At 39.7% G+C, this 26,479-nt stretch overlaps 1 protein-coding gene across 2 annotated transcripts in view; it reads right to left on the bottom strand.

The window, feature by feature from the left end:
- The window catches only part of STARD13 (StAR related lipid transfer domain containing 13), a 271,061-nt gene that overhangs the window by 181,200 nt on the left and 63,382 nt on the right, over positions 1 to 26,479 (bottom strand). For both annotated transcript variants that reach the window (XM_015852032.3, XM_015852033.3), the window contains exons 3-4: positions 23,836 to 23,982; positions 19,948 to 20,082 (exon numbers count right to left, since the gene is read on the bottom strand). In XM_015852032.3, coding sequence (XP_015707518.2) covers positions 19,948 to 20,082; positions 23,836 to 23,982 — 282 coding nt within the window. The remainder of the gene's footprint in view (positions 1 to 19,947; positions 20,083 to 23,835; positions 23,983 to 26,479) is intronic.

The following is a 26,479-nucleotide window of genomic DNA, read 5'->3' as shown; positions in this document are numbered from 1 at the left end:
GTGACAGTGATTGTGGGTCATCTCTGCTGGTGCAGGTTTTGATAAGCATGACATGCAGGCTCTTGTTCATTGCTGGTTCATAGCGAATGGTAGTGACTACCTTGAAAAACAGATTTCTGTAGCTGAGAATGTGCTCAGTCACAGTTGCTATGTTAATTATATCTGTTGCAGATTCCATAAAAGGAGGTATTACTTTCAGGGTGAGATAGATATATGTGGCTCGAGACAATTCCTCTTCACTCAGTCCAGACCAGACAATCCAAAAGGTTGGATGCCCATGCTTTAAAGTAAAATTTCTAATGCTGAAATATAGCAAAGCAGCCATTGCACATTGAGGCTATTGAGTCTTCATCATCAGAAGACTTCAAGAACAGAGTATGCAAACAGAAGTGGCAGATCTAACTTATCCTACACAATGACCAAAAAAATGAAGTATGTACTTTACAGGGATCAGCTAATGCCTTTTTTTTTTCTATTTAATTCCATTAACCTTCAAATAACCAACTTTAAATAAATCTGTAACATAAGGTATTCTTCGTGAGTTGATAAATAAAATGAGACATTTGCACTATCCTTGAATTTTACAACTGTGACCTTGCTTAAAATACTGCTGTGCTGTGCTCTTTCAAGTGTCTTACGCTGATTGGAACAGGAGTCAGAGACCTGAGACCTGAAATGGATCATCACTCTTCATGTCTTGTTTTACAACTACTTCACACATTGGTAATGGGAGACATGGCACAGAAGTGTTCCTTACAGTAAGATAACGGTACAGTCCCTGAACTGGGACTTAAATGGGTAGATTGTTACTTGGGACCAGTTATGTGATATGAAACGAGCACCAGGATCATTCTTGGGCAAGATGAACCATTCTCATAGTAACTGTTGCTGGTACGGAATACCTTTCCTGTTAATTAAGGTATATACATTGTTATATTTTCATTTCAAAGTAACTTTCAAAAGCTTAAGGACTGTCTGGCTCCCAGCATGTTCCTGTATATGCATGGCTATACTTAACAGAGAGATTATTCCTTATAATCTTCAAATGCAGCTTTACATTCAAATTCTGTGGGCCCTGTAATATTTTCAGGCCTTCTAATAAGTTTCCTGGACAGTTGGAAGCGATTAACCTTTATGATATTTTGAGATTTTAGTGGGGTTGAGGGACTGCAAAAAGCAAATTCCAGAGGACTAAAATTTGGAAAACACTATTCCCATTCATGTCACCAAACCTCACTGCAGACACTTGAAAAGCAGTGATTAAAAATAGCTAGACTAGATGCATGTGTGTCAAGCTGCAACTGTTCCCAGAGGATAATCGCACAGATGTCCAAGCTCACACAACGGAAATTACAAGGCAGGGTGCCTGCCACTAAAGAGACATTTTTCCTTCACACAGAAAATGGGAGACAGTCCTTAGAAAAAACGCTGATGCCTCGTTCACACAGATTAAACATTAAAGTCCCCGTGGGTCTTTCCTCTAGCAAGAACTGTGAGATAAGTAAAGACAGAGTATCTGAAAAGAAACAATAACTCAAAAAAAAAAAAAAAAAAAAAAGAAAAAAAAAAGAAAGAAATGACATTATTGGAAATCTAAATACAAACAAACCACAGCTGAGGTCAGGATGCTGCTTTTAGTTCCCATGCCAAATCTTCCAAAATCAACAGCGTGGTTTGGCTGTATGTTATCAATAACTGCTTGCCATGCATTCATATGACATGACTCACTGACACTCAGCTTCCTTCCTGCACTTCCTTTGGCTCTCAAATATAGCCAACATAGCTCTGTATTCAAGCTTAATTACTACTGATGTCACACATAGTCCTCTCAAACCTGCGCAGAGCCAAGGGCCGTGCTGGCGCAAGCAGACACCAACAAGTAGAAACAGTCACTCGTGGTGGCAATCTGAGTGAAATTTAAAAGCCAGCTGGGCAAACATAGGAAAGCATAAAGTTATTGAAATCTGAATTCTAAAATAACTATTAATGCTAGTTAAACATTTTTTCAAGTGCCTGAATATCTCTGAAGATACATGTACACAGCTTTGTATTAGAAGTGGCATAGGCACCCCAATGCTTATATTTGTGATCTTCTTGTAAAAGTCTTTGCCCCTCAAAGATTCTCATCATAATGAAGAGCACAACACACTTTTTTTGCTGTCGTTTGAAGACTCTCAGATTATACCCCAAATACAAGTTTTATGTAATTTCTTTGAAAAACATGTAGATAGCCAGGAAAGTTCGTTGAGACGCCAGACAATGTAGGATGTAGATTATTATTAACCAGCTGTCTTTGCCAGTCTGCAAGTCTCATTATTTTGGCAGGCTGCTTTTTGGCTGTAGCTGCTTTAAAATAAAAAAAGAATGAAAGAAGAAGAAAGTGAGTTAATGCCGGAGATGTCAATTCAAGGCGTGTTGCCTGGGGAGGAAGGCGTTCTTAACACTGACTCCCAAGCACCTTTGCCAATGCTGTTGCCTGGAAAAGCCTTAGTATAGAAATGTTTCTCTGGGAAGTGTAGCAAACAGTGAATATAATACAAAAACAAAACAAAAAGCTGCATGGCAATTTCTGTTTTTCTTAAGAGCTTTGAACTGGCTTTGCTACCGCTACATGTTTTACACCAGAAGCTTTTTAGGTTCATAGTTCTTCACAAAAACAAAGTAAAAATAGATATCTGCCCTTGAGTCTTAAGCCAACATAAAATATTTACAAGGATGGCATGACAACCAGTGTGCCTCAGACTCTGTAAGAAGTTGGAATTCCCCTGATAAGTGGAGCCTCTGTGAAGTGTTATCACACTATTTATATCAAGTGTTATAAATGAAATTCTTCTGTTGAGGCACACATACCCAAAGAAAATGCAGCTTACCTCAATTATCTTTTTACTGTTGATTTTTACACAAATTAACTTTATTTATTTATTTATTTCTCCATCTGCTGGCAATTTTTCCAATTGTTCTCCAATTATCTCTTTCTTTCCCTGAGATAGCACATTAACTACACATAAATAAATCATTTTTTCACTGTGAGTAAACTGATTCTGTGTCTATTAAATCATTTGCAATGCAGTTACAATGTTAAGGACTCTTTTATTCTGACTTTGTATACAGATAAGGTAGATCTCAGGGTGAGCCATGAGCACGAGAGCACATCATACATGAGAAGGGAACAACCAAGCTCTGTCAAATCCATGCAAATCCAGCTTGGTTGTGCTGGGTGTCACAGAATCATAGAATCGTAGAATCATAGAATGGCCTGGGATGGAAGGGACTTCAAGGATTATGAATGTCCAATCCCCCCGGCACAGGCAGGGCAGCCAACCCTTTAATATCAGACCCCATTTAATACCAGACCAGGCTGCCCAGGGCCCCATCCAACCTGGCTCTGAACACCTCTAGGGATGGGGCGTCCACAGCCTCTCTGGGCAGCCTGTGCCATCACCTCACTACTCTCACAGTAAAGAACCTCCCTCTGATATCCAACCTAAATCTTTTCTCCTTCAACTTACAACCATTTCCCCTTGTCCTGCTCTTATCTACCCTTTCACAGATTTAACTCCCCTCCTGTCATCAGAAAACTTGCTAAGGGTGCACTCAATCCCACAAGAGTTCCTTGCAGAACATGGACTAAGCAGAGAAAATATAGACTTCTTCACCACAGGTATCAGCAGAATTACTGTATTCTTAAAATATGTTGTAATTACATGCTGTAGCAGAAGCTCACCATCCTTCTGCAGGGACTGCAATTCCTCTAGCAAGCCAATGCACCCTATACTTTCCCTATCTACCTCCAAACAGCACATCTGTACACTACCTATCTGCATAAGCAAAACTTCAGCCTACTATGTACCTTGCTGAATAGCGTGTTGTCATCTTCACAGTGTGAGATCCAGAGCATTATGAGTTTTTTTATATAAAAAGCAGCCTAATAGTACGCTGGCAAAATACCAGATAAATACAGAGGAGTAAGAGGCAGTTTGGTCTCATTCCCGTAGCGACCATCTTTATCATCAGGAGAATTCTAGGGAAAGGAAATGCTGAGAAAGGAAATTGAGAACCAGAAATCAGTAGAGTCATAACTCAAGACAAAAGTGTTTACTTTAAAAATTATTTCAAGTGAGATATGCCTGAACACATCATTTCCCCAGCAATAGCTGGAAATAGTCTCTGGAAAGTACTTAAAAAAGACATGCTTCTGGAATAAAGTTTTTTTCTTTATTATTTTGTAGAGAAAGTGTTACCAATATTGATTAGAAAAATCCGATTAATCTTCAAAAGCACGTGGTTTCTGAAAGTTCAAGCTAGTCATGAGAAGCACATGCTCAGATGGATGCTGTTAGTGGACCTGGCTCGTGATTTAGGATTCTGTTAGCCTGCAATGGGAGCAAAATTAGAGAAAGAATACATGATTCTGATTCAGTTTATGGGAGGAAAACAAAAGGAAGCAAGAAGATATTTGACAAAACTCCCTAGATCCCAAGCCCTTTCTTTGCTTTTAGGTTCTTTCCTTTCCTCAATTCATTATGCATGAATTGTACAACTCAAAAGTTTGAATAATTCAGAAATCAGAGCCTGTCTTTCTCATCCTCTGCTGCAGCTCAGTCTTGTTCTGGACCTTCCCAGCAGGAAGCCCCATGAAGAGTCTTCCCACACAGCATCCCAGAACCCACTGTGAGTCCCTATGAGGGTAACTCTGGCAGGTATGTGGTGCACACCTTGTAACAGGCCCATTTTTACCATTTGGAGCAATCCGCTGTCCCTACTCACACCACTGTCGCACTTCCACCATTATTTTAACCATACTGCTCCTTCTAAGAGCTCCCAAATCCCTGCAGACATTCCATCTCTACAGGCTGTTTCTCTGAAACTCAGCCTTTCTCACTTGTGTGAAGTCATGGAAACTGCTCTTCTCAGCCCATTTTCCACACACTCACGGCTGTGAGAGCTGAACTTCCCAATCGTTACATGGTAAATTTAATTGTGTAGTTATAGCCACCCTAAAGGGTAAGCCAAACTTTCATAAGCCTAACGGGAGTGGTTTGACAAATTTATATGCAGATGGAAGCATATTAAGAGCAAACAGCTCCACACTGATGGAATAAATATTCCCATAATAAGTGTATAACAAGGAGAGAAGGTATGGCATGCAAAGCAGATGGCTGATCGGTGCAACTAAACGTGCAGGTCCCAGCAGCCTCATTTAGGCTCAGCATTTTCCCTTCTATAGATTCCTTGAGTTCTCCAGAGAATGAAAATAACAAAATAAATAAATAAATGTAAATAAATAAATTAAAAAAAAAAAAAAAGAACAGGCAATTCCAGCAGATTAACTGCTGATCCAACTCAATGAGATATGCCAGACAAAATACAATGAAAATACGGATGCCTCAACCCACTGAAATCTCTCACAAACATTACATTTAAGAAAAAACAGGGTTACCCTGCACAGCCTCAGAAACATCCTCCAACTGAGTGAGGAACTTGGATGCCCCTGCTTGGCTAATGAGGCCTTTGGAAGCAGAGGGATGTACACCGGGAGGTTATCAGATGTCAGCCATGTTATTGGGATGAGGACTCACTAAAAAATGCAACTATGTGGATTTTACAAGAATTGTCAACAATACCGTAAGTGCCTCTAGCAGATCAATTCAGGACTAGACTCACTATAGGAGTAAATGTTGTTACAAAGAATGATGGTAACTTGGTATGTTGTACATTAGGGGGTAGGTAGGAAGGAGCAAAGCAAGTGCCTATGGCAGATGACACAGGACTGAAGATCTAAAGGTGTGGCTGACAGTCACATTACTGCAAGAGATCTCATGAGGGTTGGTGGCCAAGCACTTGCATTCTGCCCTTCTGACTTCCAGCTGCAAAATGATGATAATGGATGAGACATATTCGTAGGCAATGCATGAAGCATCTTTCCTGAGTCTGAAAGCCTTAATAGTGCAATCCACCTCTTTGTATGTGGCATTTTTCCTCCTGACACAAAGGGCGGGGATGCAAAAATTCTTGAGGCAGCCGAAATCTGTTATTACAGAAATGTCCATCAGGAAACACTGTATGTGAATTAATTCATGTTTACAGAACGCTTTCAGTTCCTTATGGTAAAATGTTAATTACCATTAGAATTTGTAGTGTAGGAAAAGGTCTGATGAAAGTATTCATTTAACGACAAGAATATAATCATCTACTGATAAACCCACATTGAAGAAGCAGGTCAGGGTATACATCTCAGTGTTTTGTTCTCTTATTTTCTCCATAGTCATTTGTTAAAGCTATGTAAATGCACAGCCTGCTTTGCTGTGAAATTTGTTTTCAGCAAACACTCTTCAAATTACAAAAAATGTTACTCTTGCCATATGGTACATAACGTTTGTTCTCACATAATGACCTCAAGGTCTTCAGAGCTGGAGAATGTCTAATACCAGTAATTCATATCAGAGCTAGAGGGATCTTTTTAATATAGTTTTTAATATCTTAGAGAAATATGTATCCTGGGGAAAAAAACTCCCAGGTTGATAAATGCCATGCTCATAGTTGCTGTCAGCCTAATGACTAAACACACTGTCCTATTTGAATTGCTCTGTGAGACCCACTCACGGTAGTTTTTCTTCTGCATACTTACATGAAGCGTACTGGAAGAAAATGAAATACCTGTCACAGTGCAAACGTGGCACTGATCTACCTCACAACACTTCCAACAGGCTTGTTTGATACAGGCATGGCTATCATGAATGTGCATTTCCTATCTGCGTCCCTGACTGGCCTGGAGGATTCTCTTGTCAGGGAACACGGTACCTCTTCCAGTCCTTACACCAGGCTTTTAGTTTTGTCTGAAATGATGGATTAGGCCGTGTAATTCATCTCTACAACTGACTTTGTGAAATTCAGATACAGTGAAATAAAACTTCACCTTGCACTGATACTGTACTTCAAATTTGATGGATGTTAACTTTTCAAGTAAGATTGAAACTTCTCCCTTTTCTACTGTAGACACTAAAGAAGCATCCCCTCCAAAACTACTTGTGTGGACCCCACCAGGCCATCCAGGATGGATACTCAGCCATTGGAAGCTGCAGGACAGTAAGGGTGTGGAACAGCCTAGAGGAAGTGGGCTGCAGGTATGCTGTACACCAGCCAGGACTTTGAGGAGTGTTGAAGCTTCTGACTTTCCAGGAAGCATGAGCTGCTTTCTGTAGAGATGTCAGTCAGTTCACAGCAGCTGGAACTCCACATCATGGAGTGCACTGCTCAGCACCGAGATCAGGGGCTCTCAAAATGAAAGGACAGACCACTCAATTGTGCACAATAAACATATAGAGACTAAACGTCCTAAGAAGTGTTCTCAAAGAGGTACATACAGAAAATAGGGGTTAGCAGAGAAGGTAGCACTTCTGTCAGAACTTGATAAAAAAAATCCCTCTGGAGAGAAACATCAGTAATTGACTCACAGCCACATGCTATCAAAAGCTCCCAAGCAGATTATGACAAAAGGAAACTTCTCAATTAAGTAAAGCCAATAACTGTGCAAACTTCTATCAAGCCAGAACCAGACAGTCCTGACTCTAGGTTGAATCCTTGCTGTGAGACAGAAATTCAAAGTACTTGCTGAAGCTACAAATTCGCCCTCATAACACAACCTCTTTTCATCTCAAAGCAGGCAGGAAGTCCCTAAAGCTTAGGTATGCGTACAGCTGGGGATCAAAACTCCTTATAACTATTTATTGATACTTAGTCTTTCTCTGGCAGTCATTTAAGAAAAGATGAAAAAAAAAAAATAAATGAGGCCTCTTTTGGCTAACTGTTGGCTATAGTTACCAATGTCACTAACCCACTGAATGGATGGGAATGTGACTCCTTGAAGGGCAGATTGCTCTGCAAGTGGACAATAGGCAAATATGAATAGTTGACAGTGATTAATGAAATGGTAACACTGCGGTTATGTTCTTAGACAATAACCTGACGGGCAAAGATTAGATCTGAAGTCTTCATTGGTACATGGGAGATAGAGAAATAGATATGACTTAAATTACAGGCAAAAGTAAACCCAACCATACAACTTCTACAGTTAGATATAACATCCCACAGATAGATAGCTGCTTCCACATTCAGCCATCTATCCAAGCTGTTGAGGATGCACATCACCAACTCCTGTGCCTTCTGGGCCAGAGATAAGAAGAATGGCATATGAGCAAAACAAACTCCTCAAAACCAACATTTTTGCCCTCATTGTGCATGTAATCATCTGCTCTGGTGACACATCAGCTGAATGCTGCCTCAGAGATGTATGAAACTGCTGGAATCAAAGTTGTGTTTGATACAGGCCATGTTCTTTGGTGTCCTCCTCCATCAAAGCCAGAAGAGAGCGGCACCTGGTTAACATACACTTTGCAAGAAATAGATAAGAGTACTGCAGAGCTAGTTAGTAGATGAACCCCACTTTTGGCTGTTATACTGAACATCTTCAATAATACAAGGTGGACAGGCAGCTGACTGCCTATGAAGGACAGAGAATAAGTTCTGTATTTCTTTATTTTCTGTCACCACAAGTACAAGGATCAGGGTGAACAAGACATCCTTACTAACCCAAAACAGGTTCCCCACAAAAACAGACTTCATTAAAAAGGAAGGGATATATTTGCACACTGTTATGTTTAAGATAGTTGCCTAAGCTCTCACAAAATTCATTCTCGGAGCAGACTGAATGACTGGCTGAAAAGCTTGTGCAATACAATCAGCAAACAGTCTGAGAATATGGGGATTTGCATCTCAAAACGCTCAGACTGTACAGACCAGGGTCACCACTAGTCTAGAAAGACAGTCGTGTCTGACATCAAAGCAATACAATTGTATTAGGATTGCATTGCCTGAAGAAGTGAAGAATAATTTACAGAGCAAAAGCTATAGATAGAAATCTCATTAGGCAGATTATCTGAGCTGAAATTTCAAGAACCTTTGGTAAACTATTTTTACACATGAGTCAAAGCCAACTCCATAAAAAACAAGTGATCAAAAGAGGTCAGGGCTTTGGATTTCACACTGCATCCTGCACTAGCGTGTCAGCAGATGGATGCTGAGCACTGAGCTGAGCTTTTGCTTCACCTTGCTGCTGATGCAGAGGGAAGAGTGCCACCTACTGAGTCACTTGTTAGGCTTCCTGCAGCTTCTGCCTTGCCTTTCCTGTCTCTTGTTAGGCTGACCACATCTGATCCTCTGGCTGTGGGGCATGTCAGAGTGCTCCCTGATACCACCCACCTTATTATAAACAGAGCTTCCTGCTGTGCTGCAATTACCAAAGGCAGTGAGCAGGCATTTAGCCTGGGAAATTAAAAGAAAACAGGATTCCCTTTCCACTTACAGTGGTAGAAAAGTAGCTGGAAATCTGAATCAGGTTGTAGATCTCATGGGAATCTCTTCCTGACGACAAGTGTGGTGCGCTGAATTTTCTATTTATCTGCATGAAGATCTCTGCTACAACAGGCAGAGACACAGATCAAGTTTGATCTAAAAATACAGGCTATCATAATAGCAGGACTAGGGGAAATGGTTTTAAGTTGAAGGAGGGAAGATTTAGGTTGGATGTTAGGGGAAAGTTCTTTACTAGAAGAGTGGTTAGGCCCTGGAACAGGCTGCCTAGTGAGGTTGTGGATGCCCCGTCCTTGGAGGTGTTCAAGACCAGGTTGGACGGGGCCCTGGGCAACCTGATCTAGTAAATGTGTATGTTTGGTGGCCCTGCCAGGCAGGGGGGTTGGAACTACATGATCCTTGAGGTCCCTTCCAACCCGGGTAATTCTGTGATTCTGTGATTTCTTAGGACATAATGGAACTAAAGACATGCAGGCTACAGGAAGTAATACTAGTGATTGGAAATGTAAGTTTTGTAACTGCTCATGGAGAAGACAAAAGTACATCCAATGCAGATGAACAGTAAGAAACAACAGTGTTTTTCTGATTTTTTTTGTCAGCCTGGTTATCTTTTTTCTTTGGGGGATTTTTTGTTGCTATTTTTTCACCATTTTCATGAAGCTTTTGCTTTGTGGTGAGAAATAAGTGGCCTTCTTACAACAGGAAAGGTCAGCCATTTACCATTCTGTAAGTTTATATACACTCGGAGTACCATATGGATACTACATGGGTATCAAACAGTCTATTTTGCATGTCTGCTTACATGTCAAGTCTCTTCCAGTTATTCCTATATGGGACATCATCATCATTCTGCAGTATTTCTCTGAGTTCTAAATTGGTTTTGTTTCCCCCTTTTTTTTTCTTGGTATTGGTGATTTCAGGCTTACAGAGCCAGTATAACACCAGCTACTTCAGTGCCTGACTAACTCATTAGTCCATGGACATCACAAAGAGCCCAGATTCTGCTAGAGCCTCAACTGCTAAGACACATTCCTTTAAACGAGGCTATGAGGAATACAACTATTCAGGCATGGTTAGTGTGCAAGTCAAGGCTGAACAAGGATTCTAGGCCGCAGGACCTTCAATAACAAGTTAGATGAACAACACTGACCTGAAGAAAGGCAGAAGGGAAAAAATATGAACATAGTTTGTTCTGCATATTGATGACAAATACAAAAAGACGTTCTACAGCAAGAAACCATAGTAAAGCTTTCTAATGATGTGGTACTGAAACACATAATCTGAACAAGCTGTGTAGATTGGTGTTTTAATAAGAGAAGTCAGGCAAATTCCCATCAAGGTGAGATAGGTATAGGTGATAGGTATAAGTGTAGGTGATTCTGACATGGTATGGGTAGCCCAAAAGTCCTCAGATTGCCTCCAGGGTCTCTATGCCACTTTAGTTGTTCAAATTCACAGTCCTAGATGCAAAGTCCAATTCATTAGCTCAAGCTGTAAGACATACAAGGACCTCTGGAAGTGTTCAGTTTGCAGTGTGCTGCCTCCTGCACAACAGTGTCAAGCTCTACTTTAATAGCTTGTCTGAAGATTTGCATTAGGACATGGAAGCTTCAGGCATTTTTATTTTCTGAGCACTCTGGTTTTATAGCAAGTGATTAGTCATCATAATATTGAAACCATGTAATGCCGATTTAAGGAAGGTCATAATTTTGACACGTGGCTGCTTCAGATAATGTACAACCACTCTCCTGCAGTGGATTATCGGCAGTCCTCATCTAACAACTGGTAGTTCATCCCAAAATCACTGCAAAAACACAACACGTTCAGTTCTGGGGATGTACCAAAATGCCATCCGAATGGTAGATAGATAGAAATTTTCTGCAGACCATTTTTCCTGAGTTGTGCTTCCCTCTAGACATCAGGAAATGACAGGAGACAACTTGGTCTCTGGAGCTGTGATCTGTACTGCTATGTACAGATCAGAACAGCAAGATTTTCACATCTGAACTTTCTCCTGCCAAGAGAAAAACTGGCTTCTGTAAAGATGATTAGGGAAATGAAAACACTGAATAATATCAACCTGTTTTCTCCGTCCTGTTGGAAAGAACTTTTTGTTTTGGTTAGCTTTTTTTTTTTCTCTCTCTCAGAAATGTCATTCGAAAAAGTACAACAAAAAAATCCCCCAATCTTTAACTCATGGTGTATTCTTTGATCATAGAATCATAGAATCACAAGGTTGGAAAGGACCTGCAAGATCATCTAGTCCAACCATCCTCCCTCTACCATTCCTACAGAAAACCCCTAAACCATATCTCCTAGCTCCCTATCCAGATGCTTCTTGAACACTGCCAGGGATGGTGACTCCACCACCTCCCTGGGCAGCCATTCCAGTGCCTGACCACTCTCTGCAAGAAAAAGTTCCTTCTTATGTCCAGTCTAAACCTCATCTGATACAGCTTGTGACCATTTCCTCGGGTCCTGTTTGTTGCCATCTATGTTCTCCAGGCTTGGATTTGCTGTGGTCCCCCTCTGGGAGCAGTATGTTTGTGTTATTTCTCTACTCTGTAGGCAAGCGTCAAGATTCCAGAGAGAGGAAGGGGCAACCTCTACTGAGACCAGAACACCAGAACTGCTGAAGAGCTCTAACAGCCTTGAAGCCCTTCATGTGGTTGAGGATGTGCTTCGTGACTCTGAAACAATATGAGACTGGGACAATTACCCCTGCCCCGCATCTCCTGATTTCCATGATGCGTCTCATGAATGTGCAGAAGAAAACTGCAACACCTTGGCATGACTTACTCTGGATAACAGAGAGGCCCAGGTAGCAGTAACTTCTGGTGAAACACCACAAAAACTTCTGGAGAAGCCACTGAAATGAAGTTCAGCATGAAGACGGTGTGCAGGCTACTAGAGCCATACAGCAAACTGCCTGCATACAGAGAGTTACTGTTAAGAAACTGACATCCACAGAAAACATGCATATGTAGGTGCGTATGTATTTTTTTTTCTCCCTATTTTCTCTGTCTCTCTTTTTTCTTTACAAGAAGAAGTTACATAATTGTAAGAAAAGTCCTGGGAAATGATATCTGAGAGAAAATAAACTCATCGAGCTGCTGGATAAACTTGTTCAACTTAAGCAGACTCCCGAGCCTTCCTGCCTCTACCAGCTTTAGCCTGCATCACTTACACAAAGGGCTGCATAATCCTATTTCAGTATTGCCAGACACCAAATGCCCCAGAACAACAGTGTGTAGCAGTTGGGGAAAGATGCCTCCTTCCAGCAGAAGTACAAGAGAAAGTTGTACCTTGAGAGGGATTATCTCTGCTAGAGAAACAGGATGCATGATTTGCTGTATTCATTTGCATTAAAAATGCTTTCCCTATGCATTGTGCCAGCCTCTGTCTCTGCTCTGTTACAGATGGAAGTCCCTTCTTCCTAGCGTGGGAAACAGGGGAGAGCAGCCTACAAGCTCTTGAGAGCACAAAGAGCCCAGGGCTTGAATTATGAGAGCCCTTTGCACCACTGCATAAGTGGGACTGGAGGTCTGGCTCTACCCAAGCTCCCAAGCACCACAAAACGCTCTGTAGCACAGGCTGCACTCGTTTCTAACTATACATTACCTGCAATTTTAGAATTTCCCCTCTGTGTTCTTGCTGTGAACAACATTATTGTAAAAACCAAAGGATCCAGCTCAGTCCTATGCACATCTGACCATCATGCTAAGGAGCTGAGAGAGCCTTGCCTGAATAACGACAAAGACCCAAAATAGGGGACAAGATGGTGAAAATGAGTAATAGCTACACTGAAAGAGAAAGGACTTTGATGAAACTATATGCAGAAAGCACATTCACTCATTTTTTTAACACGATGTTACAACAAATATACTACAGGGCCATAAAAAGAATAAGCAAAACCTGATGAGTAAGCAAACAGAAAATGCATGATTGTATGCACCTCCCTGAAGGAAACTGTGTGCTCAACAAATCCCACAGACAAACACTACAGCAGAGAGTCTGTTAGGGCCCAACCCAACGCAGGACTGCCCACCTCACCAACAGGAGATGGTGTACCCTGCAGCCTCCTCTTTTCTGTTTCTACTGCAAAACATACCAGGAAACTGTGCCGTCATCCCATTAAACAAACAATGTGTTGCATCTAAAAGCAGGAGTCCTGCTACTAGCATGAAACACGAGGACAGTGGAAAAGAGATCAATTGTTTCCATTTTGCACTTCATTGAGCAAAAGGTTAACCACAGGGAAGTAACGCTATTCTCTTTATAGCTGTGTGTGTTTAGTATAATTTACCAGTGCAGCTCCTGATCACCTCTTCTCATGCATTCACAGAGATTCATATTTTGACAGCTCGCATCCCACATCTACTGACAGAGAGCTGAGGCACTTCAGTGTGTCCTTGAAAAGCGATGCATTTCTGCGGCTAGAATACAACTCAGCAGTTTCAGTGTCTGTGATTAATAAGGTGGCACTACTAGGAAATACAGCTGTGTGCATGTGAACAGTCAGTGTTATCCCTAACACAACACAAACAATAGCACCGCAGAGTACAGGCACCTTGCGTGACAGTTTTTGACAAAGAATTCAGCGAGCAGATCTGAAAATTGACAGAACAAATGTCTCTCCAGAACAGTCATCACTTCAATTTACATATGATAATGAAGTCTAAAAAGTAGGACACGTAGGCTTAATTTGCAATGTATATGTTAATGAAACTGTGCCTGCCTGCAGCTCCCTCCCTGTCACCAAGGCAGGGCCAAGGTGCCAACCCTCAGCACACTGCCTTAGGATGAGGCTGCCCAGCTCAGCATGCAGCCTGCTGGAACTGCTGGCTGCTTGTGCCTGAGGTCACCTCTGCTCCACAACGGGTCCCACTGCAGCACACGATTTCAATGTTCTTCTTACAGCATAAACACACGTTATCAGTCTGAACCATGTAAATAGGCAACATAGAGCAATGAAAGCAATCAGTTATAGCCTCCTCCCAGTGCCTACTTGGACTTTACACACTTGTTGAACTGTATCAAATGAACCTCACTCCAAAATGAGTTGGAACTTACATTTAACTTCACACTGTACATAACAAATGCACATGAATTATTTCGCTCATATCCATCTATGAAAAATTACCATAAAATTATTATTTCTCAAAGCTGTTTTATAAATAAGGAAAACGGAGCTCTCTTTCCTTTCTTAGATGGATAATGCTTTTATAAAATACACAAAACACATTCCCAGCCTCCCAACAATCCTCATGAAAACTCAATAAAGAACCCGATGAAATAAAAAACCTGTGTAAAATGGAAGCTGCTAATGTAATTTATAATTAAGTATTGTCATAGATTAAGTATAGAATCATGGAATGGCTTAGGTGGGAAGGGACCTTAAGGATCATCCAGTACCAACCCCCTCCGTCATGGGCAATTTAACTGTAACTGTTGAAGGGAATATTAATTATTGCACAGCTACACCACAGCTGCCATCTTCAGCTGACTTCAATGTTTTCGTAAAAAGAAAAGGAACTGAGCTAATAACTAAGGAACAATGTATGTTAATTATTTTAAGGAACATTACAGAATTTGCCAAACTATTTGACACATGGACTTGCACATGGAGTTTAGCACTGCCTAGAAGATCTATCAGATGAGACTCCCTTCTAGTTTTCCTTGCAGAAGACTTTGGAGGCTTATCCACTCACTTGTGAATCACAGTGAGCAAAGCTGAAGTCAGTGTAAACCTGACTTTTATGAAGAGCTTTGCATCTACCTGCACAATCTATGCAACTTGAACAAGCACATCTAGCTTAAGTATAGACACAACCTCCAGCTCCAGCAAAGCCAAGTAATTTGTCTTCAAGCATAACATTTCTTTGGACATAAAACTTATCTCAGAACCAGATATACACACTTACTGCTTCATCTTGGATGTAACATGAAGATCCTGCTTAGATATTTCACAGAGAAGTGGAAGATCAGCCTAAGGTTGCTAAATATGCAGAGATTCTACAATACAAAAGGTGTGCTCAGAAGAAATAAAAGCTGTTGTGGGCTGTCACACTGTGACTTCACGTCTGCATTGGATGTGGCAGCTACCCCATAAGAAGCTTGTCACACACTCAGTAATGGAACAAACTCTGATCCTTGCTGGTCAGGGAGCAGCAATATTGAACAAGTAGTGGATGGGAAATACAGTGACTTTGATTTTCCTTTAGCTGCTTTTTACTTTTGGATTTTTCTGGCCTCAGACAATGTCAGAGGGTCAGGCAGGCAACAGATTGCCTACAGGAAGATAATAACTACTCTAGTCATAGATTACAGTATTATTAGTTTTATATTTCTAAACAATGTCAGAAGGTATCAGACATCCTGGAAACCTCTGACCTGAACTCTGAAACACTGCTTAGAGCATCAACCAACATTTCTCAGCAAAAAAAAAAAAGAATAACATTTTCTTGAAATAATCCCAAACACCTCTCAGCCATGTAGGTTACAAGGCACTGTTTTGTATCCTATTTCCTGAATCAAGTGGTTTAGTGCAGTTAAGTAAAGTTCCACAGTTCAAGCTATGCTAAGCTGGCATTGATAGCAACTCACCATCTCATCTCCATCCACCTTTTCCCCCTCTTGCACATTTTCCCCCTCTCTGGCATGCACATTTATGCAGCTGAACAGTGAAACAAACCGAGAAACCAGATTAAAACGAGACTAAAAGCTGTATGATGATTAATTTTAGCACTCTCAGTAATCAACCGAATTGTGGAATTAAAGCTTAAGAAATCAAAACTACTCATCAACTGTACTTAAAAAGGAGACATAAACGCAGACTTACCTCTGATAAAGGCAAAAGTCCACCTTGTTACCAATACAGAAGGTTTTAATTTCATTTTCACTGTGTTTCATTTTAAGCTGTCAGCATAGTTGGAAACCATGAAAGTGCACAACTAGGTTTTGTAATGAGAATTGAACTGTGTCCAGCATAATTTTGTGCCTATTATTCCCAAATTTCTGCATCCCTGCTATTTCTAACACTGGTCTCCTTGGCTACATTTGCTAATCACAATAAATTGTAGAGTATTGTGGTTTTCTAAGTGCATGGGTGTAAGAGCTTCTGGGGAGTTCCTGGGGAGATGAGACAGATAAGCTCTTTTTGACTTCCAAACTCATAAAAGATTGGAAGAGAAGAAAATCCATCTCACCAAAACACAAGCAGTCCCATTTATTTCTGTGTTATCCTCAAGTTATATATTATGCCGCTTGGATCACGGGGGTTGAATGCAAGCAATCTCAGTGCAATGCAAAAGGAAATATGCCTTCTTTTCCATTCTCTTCATTGTAACAAAAGTGATTTTGATGTGCCCTTTTTGAAAACATGGAGAAGCCTGCATCTTAAAGGAAAAATGATGGTAGTTCAGTTATTAGAGAGCTATGACAGAGGCGTACAAAAGAATGTCTGCATCTAGACATGGCATTATTGTGGCCTGAAATACACAGCGTACATCAAAAGCAGCACTTGGGCGGAAGAAATGAAACGATTTGCTCTCTTGAATGAAATCTGCAAACATAAGTTTCAATGTTTATCTCTAATTTAAAGGACTGTCCAATGCTAAAAACAGACCATTATCTCCTAAAGAATGGCTGCGCTTCTGGTAAGTTTCTGGATGAGACAACACCCTAAGCAACAGCGGTACTTTTCGCATTACATTGCTGTTACTATAGCACTACAAATTTGTTTGATATAATATATGGATTGTGCTGATAAAGATTTGTGTCCCACATATTTCTAGCCAAACAACAGTATTACTGTAACACCACTTCAAAAATATTTACAGTACTGGTGGGAGGGTAGTTAAGCAATGATACTTGTACGTGCCTGAACATTGAGCCCAGGTGAAGAACAAACAAAGCTGACAAATACCTTTCTCTTTACTAAACGCTACTATATATTCCAGCCAGAACTAGTACAAATGTTTGTGCTTTTGCAGAAATGGAAAACAAAAAATTTATTTTCTAAGGAGAGGAAATGGTTAGAGGGAAGACAATAATATTTTCAATTAAGAAGCAAGAGGACCCCTCCTTCAAATTTTCATTCCAGTAAACTGGAATGAAGGCTCATGTAATGAAATACATTATTTGTATGGTGGCATGTCTATCATTTTTTAGTAGGTGAACAATACCACAGTTCTAAAGAAGTCTCTAAGACAGTAGATTTTGCTTTAATCCAAAACGAAAAGATAACTTGAAGCAAGCATGTTATTAGGAGAAAGAGAACTGCTGAGCTACTAGTTCAATGTGTAATTATTTCTAAATTCTATTGGCTTCAAGATCAGAGGAATGAAGGGTGGCACACACATGCCAATATTTGACAATGTTTCTAGAGCTGTTTGTGGAAGCCATGCAAGTAGGACTGATATCCATGGCAGAAAAGTACCAGAAAATATGCTTAAGAGCAGAATAAACACACACATAGTAACATTGCCTAATGGGGAATTGTTAATATGGCTTTTGGAGATCACAGCCCAGGAATCTAGACATGTTCTTTCATTGATCAGGCAGATATGGGTGATCTGGTTGATACAGTGAACTTCCCTTTATGAAATTTCACTTTCACTTTCCTTTCTGAGGAAGTGATTTATCACAGGCTTATTCGGCTGTCAGGGAGGAAAACGAAAAAAGATACCAGGAAATACAAGGATCTCTGCTTTGATAAATAAATTCCTAGTTTTCTTTTTCTTTTCATAAGTTAATAATTGGTTGCTTTCTTTTACAGTGTCTGGATATTACCTGGCAGTCTAACAAATATATGTTCAATATGAGTAAATGATCAGGAAAATGGAGGAATAAAAATGGATGATTTTCTGATGATACCAAATTTCAGACATTAATCACAACAAAAACTGGCTGCCACCTGCTGCAAAAGAACCTTATGAAACTGAGTAAGATAAACAGGCAGAGAAAATTCACTGTCAAAGACATGCAGTCCCACGCTAGACCCCAGCTTACACGATTCCTAGGATTCAGTTTTTTCACAGTACAAGAATAAAGGCCAAATTAATGACCCAATAGCAAAGTTAGAAAAAGAAACAGGTGTTCTCCCCCAGCATTCTCCACAGTTAAACTTTAGAAGTCATTGCTACAAAATGCTTTGTATTTCAAAAGAGTAAAATACAAGTAATGGCAAAAAAAGCCACCCTTGGGTGCTATTAATTACAAAATTGTAATATGGCTTCAAAGGGTCCACACAATAAACACCTTGCAGGAAGCTGAGGTGGTGTGCCACCTGCTTACTCTATTCTTACACTGCTTTCTTGAAGCTCCAGTGTTGCACCCTATCAAATAAAAGATGCTGTACCAAAACTACCTTTTACACAATGAAACGCAGCCATTTTTATGCTGTGTGATGTTAATAGACGCTGTTGGCACTCAAATAATTCACAGCTGAGTGGCAAAAAGTTTTGCATTTTACATCTAAGACACCTAAAATAGCTCACTTTTACATGCAGAAATAGAACAACATTTAGCTATTGAGGAAGTGAATCAAAACCATTTGGGAATTGCCCCTAGTGGATTTAGCAGACTAAGTGTAGCTTACAGCATCAACCTCTAAAGAAACAAAATAAATATTGCTATTCTCATTTAGAAATAAGGCTTAACTAAACTGCCAAAGCTGAACGCTTCCATGCACCAAGAACTCAGAACTCTGGACTAGGGTGGTACATCCAGACAAAAAAACACCAGAGAGTAATGCTAAAATCAACGAAGAAGATGTAATATTGACATTGATGTCTAGAATCCATCATGTTGAACCTCCAGATGAAACTATTTACTCCTCCTGTTTCTTTCCCTTGACTACAAAGGCAGTCCAAGTAACTGGTTCAGATGAAGAACTCTATGTTACAGATGTCCAGTATCAGGTGAGATTAATTCCATGGCCCTGGAAACTGAATGCTGAATTAATTTTCATCTATGCTCGTTATGCATACTGAACTCCTCCAGTCAAGACTGTTCTGAAAGTAATGTCTCCTGCTTAATTACGTTGGCCTACGACAGATGGTGGTGGTATGGCAGTAGGGATTGAGCCTTCCCACCAATATTTCATTACATTTTACCAATGTGTGACAGGTGGCAGCAGAAGGGAAGTCTGACAGAATGGCATCTGACATGGAAGAGTGGATGAAGCAAAGGAGTATCACTGGATTCCTCAATGCAGAAAAAAGGGTACACACTGATACTTGCTGAACATGTATGGAGTGGACATGGGCACAGTGAGGTGGTGAGTGGTTCGTTTCAGCAGTGGTGACAACAGTGGGTCACCTCTGCTTGTTTAGAGTTTTACAAGAGCTACACGCAGGCTCTTCTTCATCACTGATGGAAATGCATAGCTAGTAGTAACTATGTTGAAGAATAGTGTTTTGTACCTGAGAATATGCACTATCAAATAGCGTGATTGTACTCACTGTATCTGCTGCAGTTTTCACAGAAATAAATAGAAGGCATTACTTTTGGAGCATTATTAGGGTAGTGAATCTCAGAGTCAGAGAATGTTGTAAATATTCAGCAGCTACTTACATAAGGTTTAGGTCGTGCTCCAGTTGATACTGGGTGAGGGAAGCAGTCTAAATCCCGGTAGTCCGCACTTCTGTGCTCCCATGATCCCTTTCCTTGCTGATCTTCATAACAGCTTGTCTCCACTCGAGCAGGGCACTGTAAGAGAATTTTAAAAACCCTGTAAATAAAGGCAAGTCATAAATATTTTTACTGTGAGCTGCAAGATAAAAACACTGGAATTTTATCTTTTTTTTTCCCCTTTCTTGTGATATGAAACAGACTTTTTACCTCAGTCTTTTTTACATCATTTTTACATCTTGAGGTAAAGAGGCTTCCTGAACAGCTAGTAGGTAAAACTGGAGAGTTAACAGATGTACATCTTCCTGAATATCAAGGAAGTGAATAACCATTAGAGAATATATGATTTTATTTATTTAAAACTGTCTTTTCACCAAAATTCATGATTCTATGTTCTTTTACCTAACTCAGTTGAAGATCCAAACTTACATACTCTGAACCTTCCAAATCCCCTTTTCCTTTTCCCCCAGGTCCTGGGAGGTTTTACTTAATTGCTTTACTTCCACACAAATTTTTAAAAGTGAAATTTTCTAAAATAGGACTTACATTTATATATATTTATACCTGTGTGTGTGTGTGTGTGTGTGTGTGTATGTATAGGACCAATGTGTATCTGGTCACACTAAATTCAATACCAAGAAGAGATCTTGCACAGCATTCTCCCACGTATACTAATTTGTCTCAAAGAAAGACAATGAGGTGTGTGAACAAGGAGCAAGCTAAACTGCGATCCAACAGGGATTGTGTTGGGATCAATCAGAGAACTGCAGGATCATGGGTACACTACAGAGCAGCTCTGGGCTGTAATTTGCAGTCAAAATCAGCCCATTTGCTGGCAAGAGGACATTCTTGCTGCTGGTCTGTAACTGCATGGTTCCCAGCTAGAATATTCTTCAGACTTTAATGAGAAGGCTTTGAATAGCTGACAACATGCAGCCCAAAAATGTTTGTAGATAATATATTATTACAACATAATTGAGAGGAGGTGTAAGTTATGTTTTGTTCAATGAGAGTCATCTCTCTAACATTAGAGAAGGTAACTGTCATCAAACAGAATTTCTGTGTCACTTTCCATGAATGATGAATGACTAAAACTAAGAAATGATATTTTAATTCTTCATATCCACTGGTTTTGTTTGTTTGCTTGTTTTCTGCACTGAAAATGAGTGTTAGACATAAAATGTAAATGAAAGAAATTTATCAAATAGGTGAAACGTTGCTTACAGCAAGGTTGTTTTCTCTCTGTTGAGGAAATTATTTACTCAGAGGGTGCTGAGGCACTGGACAGGCTGTCATGAACAGGTGAAAAATCCATCAGTAGAAAATATACTGACTCATTAAATGAACCCAGTGATTAAGCTATGAATGTATATCTCAGATATAACATTTGCCATGCTAAACAAATATAGTCATCTTTTTAATATTGCCCACACCAAAGAGGCCAATTCTGGGAGCAACAGTGCCAGCAAACACTTTGCCACTTATGTAGTATTCACCTACTTCTGAGAACTTGGATCTACAAGTAGGCCTTGCATTTGCGAATGCTTCTCCTCAGATCTCTTTCCAATCATTGTTTCTCATTTCATTTTCTACTTCAGATAGGGAAAATAGGATAAAAACAAATGAAGAACTCGTAACTAATAACATAGTTGCTATTAAACATATGTTTGAAATAGACCTTCTTCCTATTCGAGTTTCATTGTGAATAAAGAGTAAAACATCTGACGGAACAAATTTTATGTTATATAAGGTAATATGGACCAAGAGAGATGGATTGATAAAAGTTGTTTATGTAACCTGTACAAAACCTCTAGGTTTGTTTTTTTCTTTGCTGCAACTGTTGTTTTGAGATTTCTCAAATTCAGTTTCTTCATATTAAACTCACGGAGAGGTTTAGGAAGATGTATTTCTCTATCATAGAATTGTAGGGATTGAAACGGACCTCTGGAGGTCATCTAGTCTGTCTTCCAAGCAGGTTCCCTAGGTTAAACACAAAAGCATCCAGGTGGGTTTTGAATATTGCACAAGAAGATTCCACCAGTTTTCTTGGCAATTTGTTCCATCAGCTCTCTTGGCAGCTTGTTTCAGTTCTCCACCACTTTCACAGTAAAAAAAGTTTCTTTTCAGATGTTTATATAGAATTCTATGTGTTCCAGTTCATGCTCATTGCCCTTTGTCCAGTCATTGGGCATCACCAAAAAGAATATGGGCCCGTTCTCTTGACTCTCAACCATGAGATGTTTATAAGCATGTGTTGATAAAATCCCATCCCAGTCCTCTCTACGTTGAACAGCCCCACGTGTCTCAGCCTTTCCTCATAAGGGAGATGCTGGAGGACTTTAACCACCTTTGTATCCTCCACTTCCCTGTCTTGAACTGAGGAGCCAGACCTGGACACAATACTTCACATATGGCTTCACCAGATCAGACAAACTCCCTCAAACTGCTGGCCATTCCAGGGTACATTTACCTTCTTGGCCACAATGGCACTAAGGTCAACTCACTCTTAGGTGTTAAAATTAGGGCAGATGATTCACTTAGAAATTATTTGATTACAAATACCTTTGCCTAACCAAACTGGCTTTTGCCTTAGGAGAACAGACACAGTCATAAAGTCACAGGTCTCTGGATCACCAGTTAACAAAATCTGACTGGCTCACAAAGGGAAGTGCATGAACTCTGGTAGCTTGGATCTTTCTTTCAGGCAGAAAAGCTGAATACATTGCCATGGCATTTTGACAGAAGCCACTGAGCAGTTTCCTACAAGAACACAGGATATTGTCCATTAACAGATGGGCAAGCTGAGATAAGGGAGAGATGAAATGAATTTAGCTGGAAAAAGCTGGTTCTGACTTACAAAAGAAAGAAATGAGGGACAAGCACGACAGTTTTCTAACGCTGTCACTGCAGAATATGGAAAAGCATACTGCAAATACAGCACTGAAAGATGCCGGATTCTGAACTTCCCAGCTTGAGGGACACTGTGACCTGCACAGATGTTTACTTAGGGGATTTATTTTTACAAAACATAGCAGCAGTGATGGGAAAAGCATTCAAACAAGCACAATTTCCAGGAATTTCATGCCAGCACCAACATGTGGAGCTGCAAATCCAAACAACTCTATCTTAAGAACTGATTTTAATCACGGGCTAAAGTAGAGAACAAACACTCCTACTTCTCACACTGTTCCTTCTCCAGTTACTCATTTCTGTAAAACCAAAAAACCAACCAACCAAAAAAAAAAAACCAAACCCAAACAACTTGTTTGTTAAAAAAATGCTCAAATTATATTATTCCTTCTTAATCCCATTTGCCTTCAAAATAAGAGTTTCAGTAACTGTTTGCCTTAATGGACAAAACTTGCCACCTTAAAGTATCATTAAACACAGGAATGCATCTCTAAAACAAAAATTATTAATTTATCTCTTAATGAAGATACCTTGTATCTTCCTTGCTTTTGTGTCTTTACATAAATATTAAATGTGTAAATACACTGATACGGAACTTTCAATTTCACAGTATTCTACCTTAAGAAACTATGTCAAATGCAATCATCAAGAGCCACATTCCCCTTAAAAAGTAGCTTTAAAGGCTTTAGGCCATGTTGACAGAAAACCTACAAGTGAATTCTTGTAGCACTTCATATATCTGACCCGTAGCTGTCCAAGCAGCTCAGAATGTTTTGTCATTAAGTCAAAACTCTAACCTCCTTCATCCTTGAAACTAACCTCCTCAACTTATCCAGAAACACAAGGAGATCTGAAAACTATTATTTGACCAACATCTGACAGCTAATGTTAGAAAATGTGTCTTATGACACACATTCTTACCAGTTGTTTGTGCCTTGCGGTAGAAAGAGGACTGGAGGGAGACGAGCTAGCACTCAGAGCTTCTTCAATATCTAAATTCAGCTGCTCCAGCTTCTTCATAAGACATGACATAGAGTCTGACCACTTCGATCTTTTTTCTAATTGGGTCTAAAAGAAATCAAATACACATTAAATCATAATGCATTCAAGCTTTTTGTGGCTTGAAGACTCATTTTGCTGTCTGGAAGAAAGATAATCAGCATTTTCTGTCTATGCGTATCTTTCTCCATTTAGAAATCTTCAATTACCGCTCCACTTCTGTTGAAGCATATTCATTGCTGCTCCCCATACTCAAGTGATCACACTCCACCTCTGCACACCTGAATGGCTTTCTAACACTACATGATGAGTGAATTACTGCCAGCTCAAACTAAGCATAACCAAGACCAAGAACCAAAATAACTTTAATGTCTTCTCTTTTGGCTGTTTCTATTATAGCATCTTCATCAGTAAGGATCAGATACAATAATGTTACATGACCATCATAAAAGCATCATTACAAGGGTCCACAGTACCTGGTGGAAATAGAATAATATAGTTTTCCTTCTCACCTGACAAAACTTTGTGGAGTTTTGTTTCCTCATGAGGATTAAGCAAGCAGAACTCAAAGAAAACTGTAATTTGCTCACTATGGTAGAACAAAGCGTTACAAATAGAATCCATGAGGCTCATCTCAGTATTATACTGACATAATATCTAATTTCTAATAGAACTGCATGTCTACACCACAATAACTACACATAAGCCCCCAGTCCTTCAGACACCTTGTCCCACGTGACCAACAGAAGCATGTTCCCTTCAGTAAGGCTGGCATTCTTTTAGCAGACATTCCTTTGAAAGACATTAAATTAAGTATTCTATTGTTAATTTTACAAACATTTCTGATTTTTTTTAATGAGCTCTAACTGAATATTCTTCCTGAAATACCATTAAAAACGTTAACCTCTATTTCAACTCTAGCTATTAAAATTTTTTCAACATATTAGATGATTACTTCTCTGTGTCTTCCCAAATATCTTAAGGTAAAATACAGGGTGTTCCACAGAAAAATGAGTATCAAAGGACATTCAACATGTAGAATCCTTTCTTAGTGAGATGAACTTATATAGGAAATGTGTTGATGCACCTCTACAGAACTCATTTCTAAACAAGTTAAGGTTCTACATTGTCCTGTGGTTATACTTCCTTAAGAACTGATCTTTCCAATACTAAAGAACACTCAAAAAACATCCCCAAACTAACTCAGCAAAAATAAATCTGTCAAAAATAAATAGGAAGGCTCTGGTTCTCAAAGCTGTTAAAATGCAATTTAACAAAGGGAGCATGAAGAATGTAGTTTCTTAGCAGTGGTAAACAATTCCGGGGGAGCAATTACATACAAAAATGAATGTAATGTGTTTTGACTTCAGTGAGCTATGCAAAAATTGTATGTGGTAGGTTACAAACATAGAAAGTTGTATTAGGAGTTTTTAGTTTTCAGATCATTAAAAAATAGGAGAGATTTACACAAGCGCAAACTGTAATTTCAGTATTTCAGTGGTTGGGAGAAGCATCCCAATCATTGATAATTTTCCATAAAAAAAATGCAAAGATGGAAAATCTTGGAGAGACTAAGAATGGCTTAAGAGTAATTCCAATGAAGATTCCAAGTGCATGTAATAATTCATGTATGAGATATAACGTTACAGTGAACAATACAGATCCATTGAGAGGCACATTCGGCTGTTGCCTTGACAAACATAACTACTGGACCAATACTTTCAGCATTCATCAATACTCTGCAGCACTTCTGAAAGAGTAATCTTCCCCTCTATTTTTTTATATTTCTTCTTTTTCAGCAGTGGAACTCATAGTTTCATGGTTATTTCTTAAAAATCCAAGTTCTGTAGAGTTTCCCCATACTATAACTCTCCTATTTTTCTCCATTAAGTTCCATCCTTTCTAGTTCAGTAAGATTCTATATTGTGTTTACCGAATCAAGGGGATGAGGAAAAAGATGGGTTTTCATTATCCTTCGAGATAAAGCTAAACGGGCCTACTTAACAAATACCATTGACTAATTGGAAATCCAGCACAAAAGTGCCACTTGGAATAAATGCTGATTGGCTACGTATTTCAAAGGTTGCCTGAAATTCCTGTTGAAACATGATGCTACTTACATTCAGAAATATACAGCTCACACAGTAGGACTTCCAACAAGAGAATAAATTCTGCCTAATCCATTCAGAAGGAACATAGCCCCTCAGTGTTTCGCCCCGGGAACCGGGTTGGATGCAATAGAAACACTCAGAATTTCAGAGTATCCTGTCCATGGCAACTGCAGAGGCGGTGGGGTCAGAGCACTGGAAGGTTTTGTATCTTGCCCGTCAGGAGGGAAAAAATGGGAGTCAAAAGTATCTAATAATGGTGCGCCTTTTTATTCAGTTTCTCTCCCTTAAAAAGTGCACAGGGAGAAAACTCCTTTCCTATACTTTCAAGGCCTCCTTTATTTGTTGGAGTCACTCACTGAGCATGGGAATACTGCCTGAAGAACCTGCAAAGTTTAGAGACAGAAATGCATTACAGGAATATTTTTTATGTTACATGTTGGACAACTCCGGGCAGA

The sequence above is a fragment of the Coturnix japonica genome, chromosome 1 (genome assembly GCF_054131305.1).
Source record: "Coturnix japonica strain WE chromosome 1, WE-NBRP24, whole genome shotgun sequence".
Taxonomy (NCBI): Eukaryota; Metazoa; Chordata; class Aves; order Galliformes; family Phasianidae; genus Coturnix; species Coturnix japonica.
This window is presented reverse-complemented; position numbering and strand designations above follow the sequence as displayed.